The sequence below is a fragment of the Triturus cristatus genome, chromosome 3_1 (assembly GCF_964204655.1).
Source record: "Triturus cristatus chromosome 3_1, aTriCri1.1, whole genome shotgun sequence".
In the NCBI taxonomy this organism is placed as follows: domain Eukaryota; kingdom Metazoa; phylum Chordata; class Amphibia; order Caudata; family Salamandridae; genus Triturus; species Triturus cristatus.
Window position 1 is genome coordinate 949,043,224 of NC_140583.1, and position 26,212 is coordinate 949,069,435.

General features: G+C 47.7%; 1 protein-coding gene across 4 annotated transcripts in view; it reads left to right on the top strand.

Moving 5' to 3' along the window:
• The window catches only part of PRPF40A (pre-mRNA processing factor 40A), an 827,412-nt gene that overhangs the window by 274,623 nt on the left and 526,577 nt on the right, over positions 1-26,212 (top strand). For all 4 annotated transcript variants that reach the window (XM_085645530.1, XM_085645532.1, XM_085645531.1 and 1 more), the window contains exon 14: positions 23,412-23,576. In XM_085645530.1, coding sequence (XP_085501656.1) covers positions 23,412-23,576 — 165 coding nt within the window. The remainder of the gene's footprint in view (positions 1-23,411; positions 23,577-26,212) is intronic.

Genomic DNA, 26,212 nt, shown 5'->3' on the forward strand with positions numbered 1-26,212 from the left:
ACAATGCACGACAGAAGGCATCTTAGAGATGCCCTCTGAACCTAACCTACAATCCACGTCTGGTCTGAGGTGCTGCCTAGGCTGCCACACAGCAGACATGTTGCTGGACGCTTTGGTAGAGAGCCATCCGCTCTCCTGGGCCTGCAACAATGCACATCCTGGGCGAGGTGCTAAATCTCCTCCCCCAGGATGGGCAGGGGAAGCTTCAAAGGCATGCCGCCTTTGTGAGCTTCTCCAGGCCACTTGCTGTTCTCAGCAACTGGCCCCTACCGGTTCTAAACCCCCACTCTGGGAGGAAGACTGTCCGGAAACTCCAAGGAAGGATAGGGGGTGTGCCAGCCTCTGCAAACCCCACCCCTCAGGTGGGGGAGGCGAGGTGAAGCACATATCCGGACTCTCGTCATCTTGAAGATGGGAAGCCCTGCCCAATCAGGACTAGGCCACTGCCCCACTCCCACAGGAGAGGGGCAGGATAGGGGGTGTACCCACCCCAGGGCAGGGACCCAGTGGTCCCTGCCCTTTACCTACCTGTAACGCCCCTAAATTTAGTATTTAGGGGCTCCCTGAACCTTCCTTCCTCAGATCCAGATTCCGAAACAGCAAAGATCAGGAAGCAAGAAGACCAGCCATGCAGCTGCTAACAAGAGGAAGACACCAACTGCTTTGGCCCCAACCCTACAGGCCTGTTGACCTTCGAACCTGCGCCTGCTAAATCCCGGCATCTCCCGTGGCCAGCAATCTCACAAAGCCCGTAGGACCTGGCTACCTTGTGACTCTAAGCATCGGAGACACCCACGAGCAGTAGTACTGCTCAAAGCAAGTAACTGACCCCTGGCATCAGCCAGGAACCGCGAACCCTGCACACTCTACACCCGCCAAGCCTGGCCTGTGCTGGAGTGGACAAAGACCACGAGGACGTCCCCCCGGCGACTGTGACCCTGAATCCAGCACCCAAGACCCACCTCGACGCTCCTGACGACGCCTGCAGTCTCAGAACCAGGGACCCTCCCCAACCGCGATCAACAGAGGGTAAGATTTCCCGACAGCAAAAGGCACCCCGGTGCCCTGCGGCCCCCTATGCCCAACTCTTGGGTACCTACCTATCCTCCAGCTACCCAACTTACCTCTCGAAGTGGTGGTCGCACCTGAAGAATCTTCGTCCCCGAGCTTGCAGCCTTTTTGTTCTTGAGCTTCTCCATTGCAATCCATTGAGCGCCCGGCAGCTCAAAAGCACCCTGCACCCAGCTGCCCGAGTGCCCCTGGCAGTGCAACCTCTACTCCAATCTACTTCCCCATTTGCCCTGAGCAAGTGACCTGGAGCCCAGCTCCCACAGCCGCGTGTCCTGTTAGCCAGCAGCCACCAACCAAGGCCCCCCTGCCTTCCATAGGATAACATTGGGCCTAACTCACTCGGCACCCGGCTGCCCCTGTGCCGCTGAGGGTGTAACAACTGTACTTACCTGACCCTGGGAGACCCCGAGTCTATGGCCAGAACCTTAACTCTGACAGTCTAGTACCTACCCAAAAGCCGATAACTCATTTGTCTTCCATAGGGTAACATTGACTGGTTTCACTTGGAAATTCTTCTAAGTGTGGAGTTTCTAAACTTTAAAATATTCACCTAAAATCAACCGAGTAACAAACTAAAATATTCACCTGCTATCAGGAGAGATCCCAGTGCTGGATCTTGGTGCCCAGCCCTGACCCTGAAAAGTAATTACAACCATAATTAACGCTAGCTCAATTTTCTTCCATAGGAAACCATTGACTGTTTTTCAGTGAAATTTCTTCTAAGTGTCGATTTTGGAAACTTATAAATATTCGTTAAAAATCGCCTGTATAACCTAAACGCATTCTCTCAACTGCTTACAGGTGGTACACTAGTGCTGGATCCAGGATACAACACTGAATTATAAAAAGTAACAATAACCCCACTTACCTGCTAAGTGAATTTCCTCCCATAGGATAACATTGGTGATTCTTTTAGAAAAAGTTTCTAAGTGTCAACTTTTAAAATACCAAAATATTGCTTAAAAATCACAACTGTAAATAAATCGTATTTACTCACCTGTTTCGAGGAACTGTCCCAGGACCGAATCTAGGATCCAGTCCTGGAGTTAGAAAAGTAATCCTTAAAGTTACTAATTGCATTCAACTTGAAATTTCCATTGAGCTCAATGTATTATTGTTTGAAATTGTGTTACCTATTGCAACCACTGTAACTATTCTATTAAAAAGTCTATTGTCTATTGAAAAGTATTTATCCAAAGCATCTCAACCTGAGAAAGTGTATTTTGATACCTATTGTTCTAAAATAACTACCTATTTTTTACAAAAACTGTTGGCCTAGATTTCAGTTTTTGAGTGAGAGACCACTTGCTGACTGTGTGCAACAAATGCTTTACACTGTCCTCTGATACTGCCTTACTGCTCGACCAAGCTACCACTTTAGAGAGTAAGGTTATATCCAACTTTAGCCTCTGCCAAACCTCTGGAGACTGTGGACTCTGTACACACTGTACCTATTTGGGAACAGTATATACAGAGCCACTTTCCTACACACATGCATGCCTTTACCACGCATATGCCTTTACAACGAAAATGTAAGGATATCGCAGGTAAGTGTAACATATATATAGATATATAGAGATATAGATATAGAAAGATAGATTTTTTTTTTTGTTTTTAAAAGGGTTAGGTAAGGGTGCTATCTGAAAGAAACACGTTAGTTAGATTCCTAACCTTAGAATATCCCCAGGTGTCCGGCTGGATCCGGAAATATTTGTGTAGTAATACCCCTTGCGCGTCGCTAGGAGGAGTCTGCGGCTCCGCGTCTGTTGTCGGCGTCGTGCGCCGGGATGACGTCGTCTGAGTACTTAGACACCGCCCTCGCCCGCTGACGTCCGTTCTTTTTTTTCTGTGCCAGTAAGCGCCGATCCGGGAAGAGCTTACCCCTAGTCATTTTTTGACTAACTTTTTGACTCTTTTTGGTCTATCGACTCGACTCTGGTGCCGGTAGGATGCCTGGTTTTAAAACCTGTGACGCCTGTCATCGCCTGATGTCAGTGACGGATCACCATCGCCGGTGCCTTTACTGCCTGGGGGCCGACCACGACGCGGAGTCGTGCCCCGACTGTCAGGCCTTGACATCGAAAGCTAGGCGGGAGCTGTCCCGTAAGCTTCTCGAGCTTCGGCACTCGGCTCCGCGCTGCTCTCGGTCCCGGTCCAGGAGGAGGTCCAAGGACCGATCGCGGAGCCACAGCCATAGTCATCGCTCGTCGGGGTCTTCGGGTAAGTCGAAGCACTCCAAGAAGTCCAAGAGACGACATCGCTCTTCGGACTCCCCTCGCCGGTCGCGCGGCATAGCCGAGGGTTAAGGTGGTCCCACCCCCGCGGCTCCGTCGGAGCCGCAGGAGCCTGTTCCGTCCCCATACCCGCTGGTCCCTGGGACTGACGCGGCTCCGGCGGAGGTCAATGCCATCCTCTCGGCCATGAGGGGCCTGACTCCGCCGGCGACGCCTGTAGGCGTGCCTTCGGGCCCCGCAGGTTCGACTGGGCGACCTCGTGTGCCGGCGGCCCCGGCGCCGTTGACTGCTCCGGCCCCGACGCCGCAGGTCCCCGAGAGATCCAGGCCTGGATCTCGGTCGGCGCCGGTCGAACTCACGACGCCGCGTTTGCCGACGCCGACACCGGTTCCACCTCCGACACCGTCCCTGGACGACGACGTTCACCAGTTTAGTCCGGGTCCGACGCCGGCGCGGCGCCGATTGGTGAACACTTCATCTACTGCCCGGCTCCGATCGTTCCTCCGGTTTATCGGGAATCGGATGACGAGGGCGACTGGGAGGGGTATGATGACCCTATGGCCGCTCAGGCCCTACTTTCTCAGGACTGGGCAGAAGAATTGGGGGATGCCAGCGGTCTGGTTACCTCCCCGGACGCTGGTTTAATCTCTCCTCCGACTGTGGCCTCGGAGGAGGGTGCAGCCTTCTCAGTGGTGCTGCGCAAGGCGGACGAAGCCCTAGGGCTGGAGTTGCCTGCTGTGGCTGTGAGGACTAACGTCCTCACTGAGGTCCTTCAACCGACAGCAAGCTCCACTGAGCCTCTGCTGCAGTTTAATGAGGCCCTCATTGACGTTCTGCAGGGCACTTGGTCCAAGCCCTCCACAGTCCCTCCTGTGGACAGGAACGTTGCCCGGCACCACCGCCCTGCTCCGGGCGACCCCAGTATCCTCTCCCAACACCCCACCCCGAGAGTCTGGTTATCCAGGCCTCAACCTCCCAATCCTACTTCCCGTCTGCTCCTCCGGATCGGGAATCCAAGAGGTTGGAACAGTTCGGCAAGAAACTGTTCTCGTCCCTGAGTTTGGGACTGCGGTCTTTAAATACCGCTTGCCTTTTGGACCGTTATTCCCACTCTCTGTGGGATACGGTGGAAGACGTACTGCCCTTGTGCCCGGTGGAGGCCTGGACACGACTCACTCAAGCTCTTGCTGACGGTCGAGATGCAGCACGGCATGCCATACGGTGTGCGCTTGACACCACGGACTCGCTGGGTCGGGCGATTTCCACCACGGTGGCGCTTCGGCGTCACGCCTGGCTGAGGTCCACGTCATTTTCGGGGGATGTCCGGAGTTCCCTCATGGACATGCCCTTTGATGGCACACTCCTTTTTGGTGAGAAGGCGGACAGTGCGCTGGCTCGGTTCAAGGACTCCCGGGCCACGGCCAAGTCCTTGGGTCTTTCGGCCGCAAACTTCCGCCTTTCGTGGCCAAGGAAGGGGCACCTCCTCACGTCCGCCTAGCCACCGGCCGCAGAAACAACCTGCTCGCGGTCGCGGACGTGGGTTCCGCCGTTGCGGTTCTAGAGGGCAACACGGTCAGTCCACATCCACCCCGGCAGCATCCGCCTCAAAGCCCTCCTAGTCCGAGCTTTCAGGCCCATTCAACGCCAGTGGGCGGCAGAGTTCGCCATCGCCTGCTCCACTGGCGCTCCATCACGTCGGACAGGTGGGTGCTGCAAATCGTCTGAAGGGGCTACTCCCTCCCCTTCGAGACGACCCCTCCGCCATGCCACCGCTGATCCACCGTATGTCGGGGGATCATTTGCATCTTCTACGAGAGGAAGTTTCGGCCCTCTTGGCCAAAGAGGCCGTCGAGCGCGTTCCTGGTCCAGAAGTAGGTCGTGGGTTTTATTCCCACTACTCTCTGGTTCCCAAGAAGGGCAAAGGGGGCCTACGCCCGATCTTGGACCTCTGGAGCGTCAACGCCTTCCTCCGGAAGGACCGGTTCAAGATGCTCACTTTAGCTCAGGTTCTGGCTGCCCTAGACCCTGGAGACTGGATGGTAGCGTTGGACTTGCAGGACGCATATTTCCACATCCCCGTCTTGCCGGCCCACTGGCGTTACCTGCGGTTCACAGTGGGTCAAGAGCACTTTCAGTTCACCGTGCTCCCCTTCGGCCTCACCAGTGCCCCTCGGGTGTTCACGAAAGTGAAGGCAGTGGTCGCAGCTCATCTGCGCAGATCAGGGGTTCCAGTCTTCCCCTATCGCGACGACTGGCTGTTGAAGGCGGGCTCGCCCCAGCAAGTCGTCTTCCACCTCCAGACTACGGCCGACCTCCTGCACTCGCTGGGGTTCTCCATCAATGTGCCGAAGTCGCACCTGAGTCCCTCCCAGAAGCTCCTTTTCATCGGAGCGGTTCTCGATTCGGCGCAGTCTATCCGCCGGAACAGCGGGTCCGGGACATTCAGGCCCTGATTTCCATCTTCCGGCCTTTGTCCTGGGTGTCGGTCAGATTGGTGCTGCGGCTTCTGGGGCTGATGGCCTCCTGCATCCTGTTGGTACCTCACGCCAGGTGGCGGATGCGGGCTCTGCAGTGGGACCTGAAGTTTCAGTGGGCCCAGCATCGCGGCAACCTGTCCGACCATGTCCTAATCTCGGATGGCACTGCGAACCAGCTGCAGTGGTGGCTCACAAATCGCGATTGGGTCAGCGGCAGATCCCTCTCCCTACCCTATCATGTCGTAGTGACGGATGCGTCGGGGGCCATATGGGAGAGGCGGAGATCAGAGGACTCTGGTCTCATGCGGAGACTCGGCTCCATATCAACCTTCTGGAGCTGAGGGCGATACGGCTTGCACTGAAGGCATTCCTTCCCTCTCTCCGGGGAAGTATAGTGCAGGTGTTCACGGACAACACCACCGCCATGTGGTATTGCAACAAACAGGGCAGGGTGGGGTCGTGGACCCTTTGTCAGGAGGCTCTGCGCCTCTGGACATGGCTGGAACACCAGGGCATCACCCTGGTGGTTACACTTCTGGCGGGCTCTCTGAACGCCAGAGCAGACGAACTCAGCCGCCGGTGCATGATGGATCACGAATGGCGTCTGAACTCTGACGTGGCGCAAGGTCTCTTTCTGCAGTGGGGGAGAGCCTTGGTTATATCTATTCGCGACTGAACAGAACGCGCAATGTCAGCAGTTCTGCGCATTGGAATTTCCAAGGCGGCACTCGCTCGGAGACGCTTTTCGTCGCGAGTGGAGTTGCAGTCTGTTGTACGCCTTTCCGCCTATACCACTTCTGCCCAGAGTGCTGAAGAAGATCAGGCGCGACCGGACCCAAGTCATCTTGGTGGCTCCGGATTGGGCACGAAGGTACTGGTATCCCGAGCTACTCAGTATGTCCATCGATCCCCCGATACGACTGTCTCTTCAGGAGGACCTTCTGTCGCAGCAGCAGGGGATGGTCCTCCACCCGAACCTGTCCAACCTCCACCTCCATGCGTGGAGATTGAGTGGCGACAGTTGATGCCATTTGACTTGCCTCCTGAAGTCTGTGATGTGATTCTGGCAGCCAGGCATCCCTCGACGAAGACGGTATACGCCTGCCGGTGGAACAAATTTGTGGCATGGTGCACCGCAAAGGGCGTGGATCCCCTTTCTGCCCCCCTTTCTGAGGTTCTCCTCTTTCTTCTTTCTTTGGCCCAGCAGGGCTCTGCTCTGGGAACTTTGAAGGGTTATCTTGCTGCAATCTCTGCCTTCTTACGGCTTCCTGATCAGCCTTCTCTTTTCAAGTCCCCTGTTGTCTCCCGTTTTGTCAAGGGCATTACTCATATGTTCCCTCCAGTTCCATTCGTAATGCCTCAGTGGGTCTTGAACCTTGTTCTTACTTTTCTGATGTGCGCTCCCTTTGAGCCCCTTCACAACTGTCCACTTCGTCTACTGACTCTGAAAACTGCCTTCCTGGTGGCTATCACCTCCGCTAGGCGGGTGAGTGAGCTCCAGGCTCTGTCAGCTAAGCCTCCCTTCCTTTCAGTTCATCCGGATAAGGTTGTTCTCCGGACCCGTCCTTCTTTACTTCCTAAAGTCGTGACTCCCTTAAACATCGGGCAATCTGTCACGCTGCCCACCTTCTTTCCTCCTCCGCATCCTTCAAAAGATGAAGAGGCTCCACCATCTGAACCCAAAACGTGCGCTGTCATTTCATTTGGCCTGCACACACCAGTTCCGGGTGGACGACCAACTTTTTGTTGGATATGTAGGTGCGAAGAAGGGTAAAGCTGTGCACAAGCGGACCATCTCGCGATGGGTCGTGTTGTGTATTAAACTCTATTCCTTGGCGAAAAAGGTCCCTCCTGTTGGGCTGCGAGCCCATTCCACCCGGGCTACTGCGGCGACAACTGCCCTGGGACGGGGAGTCCCCTTGCAGGACATCTGTCAGGCGGCGACGTGTGCTTCACTGCACACGTTCGCCAGGCACTATTGTCTGGACAGCCAAGTCCGGAGAGATGGCCACTTTGGCCGTTCTGTTCTCCAGGACTTTCTGGTGTGATCTTGGTTCGCAGACCCACCACTGGGGTTGGTATTGCTGGGGTATCTATTCTAAGATGAGGAATCTAACTAACGTGTTTCTTTCAGATGAACAAGTTACTTGCCTTCGGTAACGATGTATCTGTAAGAAACATTAGTTAGTTGATTCCTCACCGACCCACCCATCCTCCCCGTTCTGCGAACCGACATCTAGGGTTAAGGTTCTCCCTTTCAGGGCCCTAGATTTTTTGTCACTAGTGTCTCTCTTGCATGGCTCAGCGTCCCTGGCGCGGAAAGCTATGTATAAGAACTGACGTCAGCGCGCGAGGGCAGCATTTAAGTACTCCAACGTCATCTCGGCGCACGACGCCGACGACGGACGCGGAGCCGCAGACGACGCCTAGCGACGCGCAAGGGGTATTGCTACAAAAATCTTTCCGGATCCAGCCTGACGCCTGGGGATATTCTAAGGTGAGGAATCTAACTAATGTTTCTTATAGATACATAGTTACCGAAGGTAAGTAACTTGTTCTTTAGGGTTTAAGGGTGGGTTGAGGTAATTTTAGGGTTTAGGGTGCGGTAGGGTTTGTTGGGTGGTAAGGGTGTTTTGAAGCGTGAATCCTTTCCTGGATTCACATGCTGTGCATTATTCCGCCATCCAGTGGTTGTGTCCGGAGTAGTCTTTTTTTTTTTTTTTTTTTTCTTCTGGGCGTCGTCTACCTCCATTTGATGCCATGTACGTCCCTTGTGTGACGTCAGGCAGCAGCCTGTAGGTTGTTGTGCGTGGTAGCCATCTTCAGATTCTTTTTTCCACTGTTGTGTCTGGAAGCAAGACGGGACACTCCTGAGATTTTCAGAAAGATCCCTGAAAAAAACTATTTTGAATAGAAAGCCAGCATCGAACATCCACATTGCAACCAGATAGCACATCTTCACTCCGAGAACAGCACCCCTAATACCGAAAACATCAAGGTTCAACAAATGGCGAGGTAGGGGCCATGAAAAATTCCCCTTTCAAATTCTGCCAGAGTGCCGCCACAGTTCACCTACTCAAGGAATTCCATATTCTGAAGATCCCCGTAGCTTATGCAGACAATGTCAACTCAAAAGGGGTGGAAGACGCCGAAGGGGAAGAAGATCTTCAAGTCACCTCCAACCCCCGAACCATACGATGAAGACCCTGCAGAATACATAGACGCTCTCGAAGAGGAAGAAGCCTCTGAAACTTTCGATGACCAATGGGAACCTTGACACAGAAAGCTCAGAGGAGGAACTATGCGGTTATCCCTAGAAGGATTCCCCACCTGATGACATAGCCTTCTGCAATGGCCTAGTAAAGAGAGCAGCTGTGCTTCCTCTTAGAAACCAGTACCACCCAACAAGGGGACACAATACCTACCAATGCCACCAAGCATCCTGGAGAAAGGCAAAGAAGCTTTCAAAGAGCCAGCCTCAAGCAAGGAGGTAACACCAAGGGTCGAAAAAAAGTACAAGCCCTCTTCCATGGACCCAAAGTATATTCAGGGAAATACAGTACCTGACTCGATCATTGTCACCACCTCCAGGAGAAGAGCAAATGCAATCTCGAACAGTAGACCACCTCCAGAGAAGAAAAGCAAATGGATGGCTATGGTCGGCTAAAAAAATGGAAAAAGAGGCATCAATGCAGTGGCACATCGCAAACTCTAATGACCGGCTGTACAGGTACAGACACCAACAATGGGATGACATTGAGGAGCTCCTCAACAAGCTCCCTGAAGAAGACCAGAAAAGAGCATAAGCTATTGTCCAAGAAGGAAAAAACATTGCAAACACATGCCTTGAATCAGCACTCGATGCAGCAGACCGGTGTGCAGAGGCACTACACTAAGAAGGCATACCTGGCTTAGAATATCCGGTTTTAAACAAGAGGTACAAACCTCCATCATCAACAGACTGTTTGCAGGGGAGGCACTATTTGGAAAGAAAATGGATGAACTTCTCTAGCAGATTAAAAAAGACAACGAAACTGCAAGAGCCATGGGAGCCCTGCAACAAAGAGGTACCTTCAAAAGAGGAGGGTTTAACGGAAGAAACCCCACAGTAAGAGGAGCCTTTGTTCAAGGACAGCAAATGACCCATCAACAGAGTTAAGGGAATGGTCCACAATCAAACCAACAAGCAGGATACCAAAGCTGACAACAGCCAAAGCAGTCCTTTTGAGGAAGAGGCAGTGGCCAGCCCTCTAGAGGAAGAGGAAATGGCTCAAATTAACTCCTGCACAGGAAACTATCCACACACACCACCAGTGGGAGGCGAAATATCACAATACCTACAACAGTCGCAAAAGATCACCACAGACAATGGGATATTAAATTTGGAAAAATATGGGTATTGCATAGAACTATTAAACGCCACCAACAAACCCCCCCCCCCCCCCCCCCCCCAAGGATAAAGTTCCTCAAATCAGAACTCGTACAGTTAAATTTAGAAATCAAGGAGCTACTTCAAAAACAAGCAATAGAATTTGTACCAAGGCAAGACCTTTTCAAAGGACCTCTAGCTAAGATTAATCCTAGACCTAAGGTTCATAAACAAGTTCATTTTGACGCAGCATTTTAAAATGGCTACTCTCTAAGAAATAATACCACAAATTCAAAAGGGAGATTACATGGCAACAATAGAACTCAAGGACGCCTATTTACACATCCCCATGAACAAAAACCACAGAAAATATCTCTGGTTCCTACACAAAGGAACACTACCAGTTCAAGGTTCTCCCTTTCGGAATAAAATCAGCACCACATGTCTTCACTAAGTGCCTATCCGCAGTTGCAGCCCACCTGCGAAAAGATGGAATACACATCTACCCTTACCTAGACGACTGGCTTATAAGAGCAGACACAAAACAAAAATGTCTCCGCCATGTTCAAACAGCAATCCACATGCTCCAAGTATTAGGATTCTCAATAAATCACAAAAAATCCCTTCACAAAGCCAGAAAGTGAAAAACTTTCGTAGGTTCAAGACTCAATTTAAATCTTGCATGGGCTTACCCTACACAAAAGAGAATACAAGCCATCAAGTAAAAAACTTCCCTCTACCAGAAGGGTCAATTTCTGACAGTGAGGAAGGTCATGCATCCCACTCATTCCTCATGCCCGCCTACATATGCGCCACTTCCAGGAATGGCTTTCCAAAAACTGGTCACAGGCCGCAGAGTTGGCAGGATCTAGTGGTTGTTACGCACAGACTGCTAGCAGAAATACAATGGTGGGCATACAATAACATAACACAATGTCGACCTTTCAAAAATCCAACTCCTTCTGTGACAATCACTACAGACGCAGCCCTCAATGGATGGGGAGCGCATTTCCAACAACTGAAAAAACGAGGCCAGTGGAACGCACTAGACTCTGTAAAACACATAGTTTACTTGGAAATGAAAACAGTCTTCCTAGAATTGAAAGTGTTCCAGAAACACATTTGCAAGAGGACTGTCCTGATCCAAACAGACGACACCACCACAATGTTTTACCTCAACAAACAGGGAGGTATGAAATAATTTCCGCTAAGCAAACTAGTACAACAGATGTGGCAGTGGGCAATTTCCAAATCAAATCTTTATTTCGGTTATTGCTAACCATAAAAGACATACATAAAATAAACAATTCATTATTACAGAGACACCAACCATTTTAGTGCAAGAAAAATATTGCTATTTAAAATATAGAAACAGAGCGAGGGGCATGGTTTCACTGGTCCAAACAGTTTCTCAATCTAATACATAGTTTTAAAAATTCCTTCATTTGGAGAACACTGTCACTGTGCAAAAGCTGCAAGTACAAAAGAGCCGGTCTGATTTGTTTAAAATCAAGTTTTTTTAAAAGAGTCACTAAATATAATTTGCGAGGAAATTCATAAAATTTACATAAAAAGATAAAATGCAGCATATCCTGCGGAGACTTTCCGTCGCAGCCGCAGGGCGCTGGCAATTTGTTAAAAATGTCACCTTTGGGTCTAATAAGCAGATGATGAAATTGGTTAAACCTAAATCTGGTCAGTAAAAATTTCTCATGTGAAGAAAAAGACCCTTCCAAATATGGTTCGATGGCCAAGGTAGTCTTAAGCATAACAAATTTTCTCACACTTGGTTTCTGTAGCTCTATGTCTTCTCTTGTAGTCCTCTTATCACACAAAAATAAGTGTTTTATTTGCTCCAGATCTCCCCTGATAATTGATTGTGGATTAGAAAAAAGATCAGGGCGACCAAGTTTGTCAAAATTTGTTTTTAAATAGCTTAACCAAGGAGAACTCAATGCCTTGTCCAGTGACATAAAGTCCTTAATGATTAAATGTGTTAGGGGTATGTTCTCATTTATCCAAATTTTAAGCCAAAACAACAAAGGGCGTAAGGAAAGCAAGTCGCATATATATTGGGACCCCAACTCCTCATGGACGGCGAAATTAGCTGTACCAGATGGGACACACAATAAACGCTTCATAAAACGATTTTCAACAATCTGTAAATGCTCTCCATTAACATACCCCCAAAGTTCACTACCATAGGATACAGTCGCCACAGACTTAGCATTGTACAATTTCAACATTGCACAGATAGGCTTTTTTCCCAATTTAGTTGCGAAATTAAATATTGATGCATTAACCCTCACCATTTCACCTTTTTTCTTTACAAGATGGGGTTCCCAATTTAATTTTGTATCAAAGAGAACTCCTAGGTAACAAAATGTTTTAGTTGAAGGTATTATTTCTCCGCCAATCCTAAATTGGAAGGGTTTTCTTGATTGCTGACCAACTTGTAACACAAAGGATTTAGAGCTATTTACCAAGAGGTCTCTATCTCTCATAAATGTATTAAAAGCTGTTAATAATGATTGCAGACCCCTCTCGGTCCTAGATATAAGTACTGCATCATCTGCATAGAGAAGTATTGGAATTCCTCGCCTGCCAACTCTAGGACAATCAGCATGAACGTCTTGAAGCACCCCATCCAGATCGTTAATGTAAAAGTTAAAAAGAAAGGGGGCCAGGATGCAGCCCTGCCGGACACCCTTTCCGATACTAAAATTATTAGATACACTTAAATCCAAGGAGTATCTCACAGTGGGCAATTTGTCAGAGAATCAATCTGCAAACAATACATCTACCGGCAATGTACAACACAACAGCAGATCTTCTGAGTAGGCAAAACAACTGCTCCCACGAGTGGGAATTGAAGAACAAGACAATACAATACATCTTCAAACTCTGGGGGACTCCAGAGATAGACCTGTTTGTTACAATACAGACCAAGAAATGCCAGTTCTTTGCCTCGAGGTTTCTTCACCACCTCTCAAGAGGGAATGCCATGTCACTAAATTGGTAAGGGACATTTGCATATGCTTTTCCACCAATACCTCTAATCCAAAAAGTTCTGGAAAATTCAAGGCAACCAGGGACAAACCTAATCCTCATTGGCCCGCAATGTGCCAGACAAAAATGGTACTCAAGTCTGCTAGAAATGTCCAAGGGACAAGTAATCAAACTCCGAGCAGACAAGGACCTACTAACAATGCAACAGGACCAAGTCTTCCACCTGGAACTAGCAACGCTACGCCTAGCGGCCTGGCACCGGAATACATAGTTTGGTCACCTAAGCTTGCCTCAACGAACAGTGGAGATTCTAAAGGAAGCAAGAAAACAGACTACAAGATGATGCTATGCCGCAAAATGGAAGCTGTACACCACTTTGTGCACAGCTAACAACGAATGGACTCCATCAATACGCAAGAAATAGTGATCATATACCTAATTCACCTCCTAGACAGTCACATCAACTACTCGGGCATAAAGGTGCACCTCGCAGCCATCATAGCTTACACCAGGGGAAAATCATTCAAGCTTTTTCAGAAGACCGATTATAAAAAGGTTCCTAGAGGGGGATAAAAGAATTGCTCCCCCAAGAACCGCTCCAGCACCCATGTGGGGTTTGAACACAGTGCTCACACAAGTTATGACAGAACCATTTGAGCCCATGCATAAGGCAGACCTCAAACGCATCACTTTAAAGACAGCATTTCTTATTGCCATTACATCCTTACGGAGAGTAAGTGAGTTACAAGCGTTAACCTTACAAGAACCATACGTGCAAATCTATAAAGACAAGGTTATCTTAAAAACATACCCACAATTCTTACCGAAGGTTGTATCCAAGTATCACTTGAATCAAACCTTCTCTTTCGAGTCTAATTCAAGGACCTGTAAACAGGAGGGGAAGTAAGCCTCCATACCCTGAATGTAAGGAGAGCTCTACTGTACTATCTACAGAGAACAAAACAAACTCTCAAAAGCAAACAGCTGTTTCTTGCATACTCGCATACTAAAACAAGCATTGGCATAGCCAATAGGTCCTGCTTTTGGGACCTTAAAAGTATGTAGTTATGCAGCACAATATCCTTGGTGCAATAAAATCAACTGTTGCATGACTAAAAACGTATAAGGTCCCAAAAGCGAGACCTATTCGCTATGCCAATGCTAAAGCCCGGCGTTGTAAAAGATTTTGCAGAGTAAAAAATAAGCGGTAATGGCATGCGTTGTAACGCAGTCGTTGTAAAGGATGTTTACCGTCACCAGTGGGTCCACTGAGCAGCACTCCATGCATTCTGTTGCCGCAAAATAGCCCAGTGGGTGATGCTGCAGAGACTGTTGTATAACCAACGCCGATGAGGGCACAAGAAAAAGGGAGGCAGTGCAGCCCCTTTGAGAAGACACAATCTCTTCCACCCGTCCCTTCAAAAGAGTGATTGTTACTGGGATGCGTTTGTCTGGAGACCACTGGACCTTGAAGGTAGGGGTGTCCAATGCAGTCCCGGGAGGGTCGATTCATATTGGATATTGAGGATAACCTCTGACTATGTAAATGAGTTCACTTGCATCTCACTGTATGTAGTCCTGTTGATGTGGATAGCCTGGAAATCTGGCATAGATATGGCCCTCTGGGTCCCTATTTGGACACCCCTGCTGCAAGGGTATGATGAGGGTCCCTGAGAGAACAAGGTGGCCGACAGACGCTCTTCGCTGCGACTTACAGCTTTGAGTATCGACTACTGGGTACCTAAGGATGCGAACCGTCGAACGCAGAGATGCCGCATGACGTCAAGCAACTTTATTTATTTGAGAGTTTTATATAGCTTTAGCTAGACACGAAGGTTTCACAGCGCTTTACAACAGTAAATGTTCACATCCGAGATAACAAGTCTACTCAGACCATCGGTTTTTATGAACGTGTAGAATTTGAAAAGAGAAGGGCAGGGAGAGAAAGGGGTATTTAGAGCCGGACCTATTTTGTTTTACATTTTAAAAAGTAGTTTTTCTTAAAGATACGTAAAGAGTTTAAGGTTAGTCAATCTGGGATGGCACCTCAGTCCAAGCCTCTTCTACCATAGAAACCTTTTTTTTATGTTTCGTGATTTTACCTTTTGTTGTTTGGTGACAGATATTGGTTTTAATTTGTAGATTAATTCAAACAATATAACTCAAGTCCAGTGTTCATTACTGCGTGTGGTGCAACGTCATCCAGTGGGAGGCATTTGATAACTGGGCAACTGGAATTCCTCTCAGAGAAATACAAGGCCGAAGAGAGTGAAAGACTGTAGGGGTCAATTTAGTGTTAAAAGAACGTTATCTTAGGAGACATTAACATGGTGTCACTGCCGATTATGCGCATTGTTTTCATGGCCGTGTGTAACAACGTGCCCCAACAAGGAGACAGGGTGCCCCTCCTCTCGGCCCGAGGGAGGGAGCTCGCCAGCCAGGAGCCCCAGGTCGCCACTCCCCACAAGCGAAGCCGAGATGCCCAGATAACTCGAGACTTGTTGTGTCAACACCGTTTGTGAGAGGAACCAGTTGAGGAGATTGGGCGGTTTCTGTTACTACAAGCCACAAACAGACGTAGATATGCGGGGGGGGGGGGAGAATCAGTAACCACCAACACCAGTGACGTCACCGAGGAGACTCTCCCCCTGGAAACAGAAAGTAACGCACGAGTGTCACTCAAAAATATCTTTAAAATATGTGCTCCTGGAGCGGTTTCCGTGGAAGTAAATATCCTTCCGTTGGGCAGGAGCTCCCTGGACTTTTGCCTACGCCGACACAATCAGAGCGCCCTGGGCGATACCAAATCTGGACCACCCTCCCTCCCACCTGCTGTTTTTAATTGTGGGTGTGTTGGAAAAATGGTAAGGGGTTGAGCGGGATAAGGGTGTGGAAGTAGGAGAAGAGAAACACAAAATGTAAACCTGTGTGCCTACATCCTTTAGATACACTGGTTGATGCACTCTTCTGTAGAGCCAGGTCAGAGGGAGACTGCGGCAAGCAGCTCCTATGACTCTTTGAAGGTCGGCGCCCCGGGCATGGGCCCAGCACGACCACACCAGAGGCTGGCCCTGGACAAACTTACACATGCAGACCTGCGAACTCACGCGGTGCCACTGCGTGTCACACGATATTGGCTCCCTTCACACGGTTACCTGGGAGCGGATGTCACACAGTAGCAGAGAAAACAGGAAAACGAGCTAGAAACCACCACAGAGCGTGGATTTGAAGCTGGCTGGCGAGACTTTGGAAAGCCAAAAACACCTCAGGACATTGGCACAGGCCTCAGTAAGCTGAACGGGCTTGATGGAGTGAAGGGGCAAAAGTGTCACTTGGGTACTTCTAGGTACAAGGCCCAACACCATCCTCACACGGTGAAATGTATTTTTTAGTTGGCAAGTCAATGCATCTACGAGTATATTCACCAGCTCCTCTCCGACCACTTCCTGTTGTGAAAACAGAAATTAAGTTTTAAAACCGACAGGACTTGGGGTCTGATGTATCTAGGACTTCCACCTATTCTGTGCCTTTCGGCAAATGCTTTGATACAGAAGAGTAAAGCGGCCAGTTCTTGAAAACCAAAAAGTGAGACATTCCAAATACATTAAAGAAGGACTTCAATTTTACATCAACCAAGGGGGACAGAAAGACCTAAATGGCAGTGCTCACCAATATATGTACTAAAGGAATACACCAAATGCAACTTTTTAACTCCGCGTCGTTTCTGTTAATTAATTAACTAATTTAATTGATTTCTGATAAGTGCTACTAACTGCTCCAGGCTTGCAATACATAAACACATGCCTCCCTCACTTTTCAGTCGACCCCTCTCCGAAAACTGGGACTTGATAAATTTGCCAAAATCTGCTGGGCAGCTGGTGAAAAACTGGGACTAGCCAGGCAAATCTAGGATGCTTGGTCACCATACAGAAGGACATACATATGTGTTTTTTATGCAGGAAAGAGGAGGTAACATCTCCTAAACTGCTGGAGTGCAAGGGATGGGACTAAGCGTTGGAAATCCGCAAAAGTAGCAGTAGGCCACAAGAGCAGGTTGCTTGTCTGCTCCTAAAGGATCGCGTGAAGTCATTTTTTTGTCAATAAAGTTTAGGAAAGTTGACTATTTTAAACCTTTGCAAAGTTTGGAAAGTCTCCTAGGCTTCACGGATGCAGTGTTTTTCGGTACAGCAAGATCTTTTTTACAGCTTAGCAAGACCATTTTTTAATAAAAAATGGAAGCCAGCCATGCTGTTGACAGTTTCTAAACATTTGCGCTGTAAGACCTCCCTTTGCAAGCCTGCCTAGACACAAAGATTTTGCACAGGGAAAGAATTCAAAAATGTACTAGAAGTATGTTTTATGCATAACCATTTTGTTGGTGGTAAATGGTGATAAACGCAAGATAAAATGTTCTAATTTTCACTCGGACGTGGCCAAGCAAAACTCTTTATAAACTTGACGACAATTTACAAAGAACTTTGCAAAACTTACAGAAAAACTTTTCATACACCATTAAATTGGGGGAAAGGGGGTTGGCAGGTGCATTCATAGGCGCTGGTGCCGTTCTTGGAAGCCAATCTACAATTGTACCTCCTACTCCAGGAACCTAGGCCGGAAGTTGACGTCCGTGCCTGTCCGGCCCCTGCCGTCCATGGCCGCTGCTGTCCAGTTGGAACAATCAACGTCTTGTGCGTCCAAGCAGGACACACTGCCCTGTGATAGGTCGCCACACTTCGCTCCTTAGCACCTGAGGGGAGCAGTTCTGAAACTTGTTTATTTTTGAGGCACTTAAAGTGCTCTCTGAGAAAGAAAACACTTCCCCAAACAGCCGGATGGCCCTAAACACGCATTAAAAGTCTGCCAACGGCAGAGCACGTGTCTGCGACATTTCTTTTAAGAAAACACCTCGTAGCAGGTGCTAGGCATATAGATTTTTTTTTTTTTTTAACATATTTTATGTTTTGTAAGGATTTGGTTAAAGAAAGTCGCTCAAGCGCATCCCTACCCCGTGTGTTTTGTGCCCCAGCTGGGAAAGCACATCTGTACCACTAGAACGGGACGAGGGGGAGGGGCATGGGGCATGTGACACTCTTATTTTAGGAACGTGTATCGCCCATTGTTTTTAGTGCACACTGCATATTGACGATAAGTCCCCCTGACTCAAATACGTCATTATTAATCAGCCAATCCAGGGATATGCGTTAATAAGCCATGAATAAACAGGGCCTTTTGTGGGGTTTCCTGGAGTGTTCCCGAGCTCACCAGGTGGAGGGCCCCCCTTCCCTCCCAGAGTGCAACCCTTCATGCACCATGGGCTCTGTGCTCACTGGAACTGCCCGAAAAACTGTATTGCTTTTGCATTTATGCTTGTTTGTAATGTCTGAGTGTTCAGAACCTCGCAAAGTTCTATACAACATAGAACAACAAACATTACAGGAGATATATTTAAGCAAATAAACAGTTTACCTTAGTGGAGGAGCTATTTACCCACAACCAACGCAGCGCCTGGAGGAGCCATCCGGGACAGCGTGCTGTAGAAGCACTGATTGACAGCTCACCCACCTTCCCTTCCTGAAGAGTAATCGCACCGGCACCTCTTCATTCTGTCCAAAGGAAACCTAAAGTTTGTGTCACTCAAGTGATTGAGTGCCAATAAATGCTGTAATCAGTTAATGATCGCAGTGAAGACCGAAAGCCACCGCTGCTTTGGAAAAAAGTAATTGTAATTGCATTCATGTTTTTTTTATGCTCCGCGAATTAACGCGAGACGTGGCGGGGGAGGGGTGGAGGAGCGTTCAGAGAGCAAGCGATAGAAAAAACAGATGGCGCCTGATCGGGCGCTGAAAGCTGGCGGTTGCGCCCGTGTACACTCGCGTGAACGCAAGCGCTAGACCAGCCAAAGCGCGGGGTAGCACTTTGAAAACCCACCTACTAAATGTATCGCAGAGCAGCGCGTGCGCTGGCTCATGCGAGACCTAAAAAAGGGACGCCAGTCACAAAAGCAACAATTTCAAGATAGATAGTTCAAGCCATCCAACTATGCTATAACACCGTAGGTAAAAGACTAAGTGTGCAACCAAAAGCTCACTCAACTAGAAAGAAAGGAGCGACTCTTGCATTTATGGCCAGTGTGCCAATAGACACTATATGTGCAGCAGGTACATGGGCATCCCTAACATCTTCACCAAACATCACTGTGTGGACATAAAAATGAACAAGGAAGCACAAATGGGACAAAAGGTACCTGTTTGCAAAGTCTTCCTCTTACCACAGCCTCCCCAAGAAGGCAGAAACCGCTACGTAATCTGATGCACAGCGTGTGAATCCAGAAAAGGATTCACGCCGCAAAATGAAATGGTTCCTTACCAGTAGAAGTAGTTTTGCAGCTTGAAGAGTTTTCTGGATTCGCATGCGACCCACACAGCCTCCCCTACAAGGAATACAAACAGGTGGGGAATCGGGTCTAACAATTCGGTAAAGTACCATCTGAAGGACTATAACACTAAACCACAGAAAAAAGAATCTGAAGATAGCTACCATGCACAACAAGCTCCAGGGTGCCGTCGGACATCACACAAGGGACGTACCTGGCACCAAATGGTGGTCGACACCCAGAAGAAAAAAAAAAAGAAAAAAAAACTATTCCGGACCGAACCACTAGATGGCAGAATAATGCACAGCATGTGAATCCAGCAAACTCTTCAAGCTGCAAAACTACTTCTACTGGTAAGTAACCATTACGTTTTTAAGGGTTTAGGGGTAAGTAGGAACTTTCGGGTGGTAAGGGTATGTTTAGGGTTTTTTGCAGGTCTGGGTATTTCCAGGGTTTAGAGGTGGATAGAGGTTTTGTTGACACTAAGGGTATTTGTAGGGTTTAGGGGTGGTTTGGGTTTTGGGTGGTAGGTGTTTAAGATTTAAGGTGGGTATAAGGTTTTTGGGTGGTTAGGGCATTTTTAGGGTTAAGGAGTGAATAGGGGTATAGAGTGGTAAGGGTATATTTTGAGATGGTTGAGTTAAATGGGGGGGCCACAACGCTTTTTCTCCATGTTAATTTTCATAGGAAACTTTAGACACAGTTACAGCCTGCTGGAACCCAGGGCCAGTTCCAGCAACATCCCAGTGCCCGGTGCACTTCTTTGGGTTGTGCGGGAGGTGGGACAAAACGGGACAGCAGGGCCACTCGACGATGGCCTCCCTGGTGCTGATGTCCTGTGTCGGTCTTGGTGGTGTTGGAGTGTGAGCTGGATACTGAACAAGCCTTGGCTGCTGCAAAGGTTCCTGTACCCAGATATTGGTGCAGGGTGGCTCCTGGGGGGGGTGGCTGGCAACTCCAAACTTGGTGGCTAGATGGATCTGACCTCCTGGAGCACAGTGACCTCTTTCTGGACGCCTGTTGCGTTGCTGTACCCAGTGATCTGTAGGAGTGTTTACTGGGTTGATGCGTTAGTTGCCTGCAGGCAAGTGACTTCTCCCCTTCAAGGGAGATCCAGGATGGTTGGTGAAGTGCTGGCACCCGTCGGAGGCTTTTTGCGAATGCACAGCTGCAGGATGAGTCTGGCTTTTGCAATTGTCTGGACAGGAACAGGCTGGCAGGATTTGACACCAAGTCCACAGCTAATCCACAGTTCTTGCATTCTTCTGCTTTGTCCTTCTTTAGTCAGGTGAATCTGTGTTCCTGGTGTTAGAAGGCCACCTAAACATTGAATTAAGTTGATGTTAAGGGGAGTAAAGTAAATGGGCTACTTACCCCTGGGGTTCCTACGCCCACTATATGACCACTTCCTGCGGGGAGTGGGCATAATTCTGTTCCAGAGTTCCCAATTCCACCAAAATCAAGATGGTTGAACCCTTCTTTCTTGGAGCACATCAAGCTGCCCACCTTAGGGGTGTAACTAACCTGGTGATGCAACACGTCTACCTTCTTAACTAATTTCCTGCTTGTCTTGGTGCCTAATGGGCCTCATTGCAGGGGGTGGAATCTCCCAGGTCTGAGAAAAGGCGGCAGGGGCTTTGAAGTTCCTGGCCTCTATATGCTAAATCACTAGCCATCCTGCTGGGGTAGGTGTGAATACTTCAGCCGGAGCAGGTGTTGTTTCTGATCTCATAGATAGTTGGATTTACCGTGCAGGGGATGGGAAAATCGTCTCTGGTGGCAGGCTGGTTGATACCAATCTTCAAGTACACTAGATAGTGGTAGGGTTTTCAGGGGGCACCTCTAAGGGTGCTTGTTATAATACATTTTGTACTGACAACAGTACAGATTTATAAAGACCAGGTTTTTGATACCAAACACTGTTGGTTTCAGTAAAACCATCATGTACATGGGAAACCCTTAATGATGAGTGCCCAGTACATATAATTAAGATGATTCCCTGTTCACTTGTAACATCTACTAATTGAGCTAAACAGCACAGCGGCATATCAGCTCATGCAGTTATGCACTCCCTTGTAATGTAATGCACCCTGTCTTAGGGCTACAAAGCCAGCTGTAGGGGTGACTTACATATATTACATGTAGTGACTTTGACATGGCACACAGTGTGTACCATGTCATGTTTTCACTTTTGGTTTGCACCAAGACGCACAGTCTGCAATGGGGGTCCCTTAGAGTGGTATAATACCTGCTGCAGCCTTTAGGGGACTCTATTTGGAACCCATGTCTTAGTGCTAGCGGTACCACTTAATAGGGGCTTACAGGGGTGGCAGTTGTGTTACAATTAACCATTCTACCTTGTTTTAGGGAAAGAGTACAGGGCCTAGTTAGCACAGACCCAGTGCACATCAGTCGAAATAAAATCTGTTCCAGTGGCAAAAAGTGGGGGTGACCATGACAAAAAGGGGAACTTTCCTACACCTAGGAAGGCAAAGGGGTTTTAAAGCCACCAAAGTGGCAGCTTTACTAAAGCTGCACACTGCAAAAAGTTACATTAATTTTGACTTGAGATACAAGTTGGGCTTAATGTAGCGAGTTGTTTGATAACTTGTAGTGTCCAGTTTTGTTGCACCATTCAGGAGTCATCATCGTGTGACACTGTTCTCTCCAGTTGGGCTGACCAAGCCTTTCCACGGTAAAAGCAGTTGTTTTGCCTGCTTTGTTAGCAGATGTAGGGCACATGTCCTGCCTGTGCCATAGGTTGCATCCTGCCTTTAGGGCTCAGTAAGCCTGCCAGAGAGGTGACTTGCACTTGTCCAGGGGAAGTGGTGGCTTTGCTATTGCTCTCAATGGTAAAATCAGAGAGCACTACATGACTGCTCTACCAGTCTCCAGCGATGGACTTGTTTTATTTGATGGACCTCCTGGCTGGCACAACCAGTGGTGCAAGCCCTGGGGTACCCTTCTAACTTACTTGCCCTGGGTACCAAAGTACTAAGGACTTCTACGTAAGTTAGCAGTTTCAAATTGGGTACAGCCAATTTGACATACACCTTAGGGTTGGGACACTGGCACTGAGGTCTGGTTAGCAGGCCTCAGCGCACTCGGAGTAGAAAAACTAGCAGGATCAGTCCAAAAAAATCTTGGCGACTATTCAAAAAGAGGCATTTCCTTGCAGTGCATATGACTAATAATAAAGATCCCCTTCAGGAGAATCTTCATTATAGCCATATGCATCCCTCCTTCTTCCAGAAAGAAGGCAAAAGGAATTAGCCTTGCTTCTCCCATAATCCTTGATCCCCGGATAAGGAACAGAGACTCAACTGCTATCTAGAGAGCATAATTAGACACTGGTAGTATGTTGTTCCTTAAAGGAGCGTCCACAGATTTTCCAGTCTATCAGGCTTTAGCATATTGTGCTACATTGTCCCTATTTTGTTCTTTCTCTGTGAAATCGCTTTCATGTCACTGTTCTACAAGTGACTCTGCATTTTAAATGGATTTTCTTTTTTTTTAATATGCGAAAATGTGGCCAATATAGCTTTCTCATTCCGTTAAAATTATTTAATTTAAAAATGAGCCTTTCCAAATAACAGCATATTATATGTGTTTGTTAACTTCCCTGAAATCCCGCATGTGGGTGGCACAATCCAGTGCTTGGGTTGTTAGCACTATGTAAGGGTGCTTCAATTGTTTTGAATCACAAAGTTGAATTTTGTAGCAAGTTATATTTTACCACTTTTTGTTTTTTTTCTAGATCATTATTCCAAAGTGCGATTAGTAGAATCTCTTTCCAGTATGAAAATAAACTGATGATGTATTCTAAAGGTATTTGCGAGCCTCCTAATTCATGTTCATGTTTTTCAATTTCTATACAGTGCTTTAGCCAAATTGAGTGAAAAAAAGCAAGCATTCAATGCCTACAAAGTCCAGACCGAGAAAGAAGAAAAAGAGGAAGCAAGGTCCAAATACAAAGAAGCTAAAGAAAACTTTCAGCGTTTCCTTGAAAACCATGAGAGGATGACGTCTACAACAAAATACAAGTGAGTGCTTTAGAATTGTAATCAGTTTCTTAGCAGAGGTCAGTGGAAGATGCTAAGACAAAGAATTGTGCTTCTTCAACTAGCAATTGTATACGAGTCGTTTAGTGTTGGAATTGGCCAAATTACTGGCTGCTCTGGAAAGTACTGATGCTTGTAATATTAAAATGTGACCTTAAGTAGTGTCTAGGTTTGTAGCATTGTCAATGGGGTTGGGCAAACAGCTGAAATCGCAATACCAGTAACTTTCAAAGGTATTACAATGATTTTCACTACCTTGCAGAGTGAGAGAAGTGTTTTTTACATAGGTTTTATAACACTATCCACTGCATTTGGACAAATCTTTAGCACCAGTTGTACACGGAAATAAAATTTGTAAAATATTGATCTTTCCTTTTTTTGTGGATTTTTTTGAATGGATGTTTACCTTGTATGCCTCTGTTGTTGTTCACCCATCTTTCCCCGAATAGCGATTGCTCAAAACGGTATATATATTTTTTTTTTACACGAAATTCCACTTGAAACTGAATCATGCATCAGTTAACTTTTCTGTTTGCTAACCTATTACTTTTTTCATATGACTATACTAACTGACCGCAGTAAATGTTTTTGTCCTATAAGCAAATATCACAAACCTGTTTATTGTCTAAAGATATAAGGCCGATTTGGTCTATATCATAGGTATTCTGAATCGTATCCCAAAGAAAATACTATGGAGAGGCCAATTATATTGAAAGAGGAAGCCTCTCCCACTCTTTGACATGCGTCATCATTGGCAACCGCATCTGTCGCTGGTAAGATAATACTACCAGGTCGGACTCAGCCACAATAGAGAAGCGGATGGGGAATGGGCATAATATCCCTACCATCCAACGTAAGCAAACCGGTTTCTGCCCTAATTTTTTCCAATATTTGTCTGGGGCATTCTTCAGGACCAGTGGGGATCCCTATTTGCTAAAGCACATGCTAATTAGTGAATATGAAAGAAATTGGTGCCTGTGTGAAACCTACTTTGACTCCCCAAGATATGCTTCCTGTAAAATGTAACAAACCAAAATTAAATATTTAAGGGAATCAATACAAATTGGCAATCGGCAAATTCATCGACCAATCCGGCTCCCACTGTAACTCTCAATCAAGTAAATACACAAGATGCGTGGCTCCCTAACTCCCATCTCTACGAAACAGTGCAGCCTTGAACCAAAGCAGTCATGTTGACCATCTCAATTGGCCCTTGTCAACAAGGGTCAGGTAGAGGCCTTCAAGACAACTCGCATCAATACAAGGGAATCACGGTCTAGGGCGAGGAGGCATCAAGCCAAAGCAAAAAAGCTGGGAGTGAAGGCAGTTGCTTGTCACGGAGAGAGCGCAGAAGAAAACAGGATGCCAAAGTCGCTGTGCAGACGACAATGGGTGCAAGGTGGAAGTTAGTCACAATCTTAGCTGTAAGAATCAGACTCTGTATATGGTATTACCACTAGGTGGTTGCATTATGCGCAGAGTCCAGGAGTTCCCTAAAGTGTACAGGACTCTATGTAAAACCCAAAGTGCTCTACTAGTGGTAGTGTGGGCGAGCAGCCTTCAGCCTAACACAGAGGAGTGTAAGACTTTTATTGCGCAACAGTGATCAATAATTGGCACATGACTCAAGAAGGAGATCCAGACCAATTTTAGAAAAATATATTTCGTTTGTGTTTTATTTTAAGACCAAGGTCTTCGTACTCGGGTTAGTACGTTTTGAATTAAAAATACTTTTCACTTTGAAAAATCGACACTTAGAAACTTTCAACCCAGTCCAATGTTATCTTATGGAGAAAAAAATATTGCGGTTAAACAGGTATTAAACGTACAATCCCAGTCTTCAGAGCCAAAAATCAGCAAGGGCCAGGGAGGTCAGGTGAGTGCCAAAGCTGCACCTCCACCAGTGGCACAGGTGCAGCCGGGAGCAGAGGTCCAGTTCGGAGTTCGACCCAATGCTTTCCAATGGAGACAGTGGGTACCTGGAGCCACACAGCTTGCAGATACATAGGTCAGTTGCAGGGGTACAAGCTTTGGGAGTTAGGTTAAGCTTGGAGGGGGAGGGGCCACAAAGCAGCACCAAACTTACACCACCAGTGGCATAGGAGCAGCTGGGTGTAGGGTGCAATTACAGCATCGGGCTCTTAATGCTTTTGAGTAGGAATTCTTCTGACGGTAAAGAGGCTGCAGGCGTGGCACCGGAGGTTGCAGGAGAAGATCAACAACAGCAGAGATAAGTTGGGATGTGGGGGTTTTAGGGTCAGTCTTTTCAGCTCACCACGGGCTTCGGGTGCATGTGTGACTTTCGACATCGGAGTCTTCTTACCAGAGCCGGTCACATTCGGGGGGAGGCTCTGGATTCACCCTGCAGGCGCTATCATGGAGTGCAGCCAACGCTTTCTTCAGGACAGGTTAGCTGCCCACAGGAGAATGGAGTCTTTTTCGAAGGCAGCAGTCCTCCCATGGGTTTCAGAGGTCGCTGGCTGCAAGACAGGTCGCCGAATCGTAGAAGCTGGAGACAGGCCAGTTGGGCTGGGGCCAAGACGGTCGTAGTCTTAAGTCTTCTCTGCATGGTCATCTTCTTTTTTTCTTGGTTTGTCACAGATCTGAGTTCTAGGTCC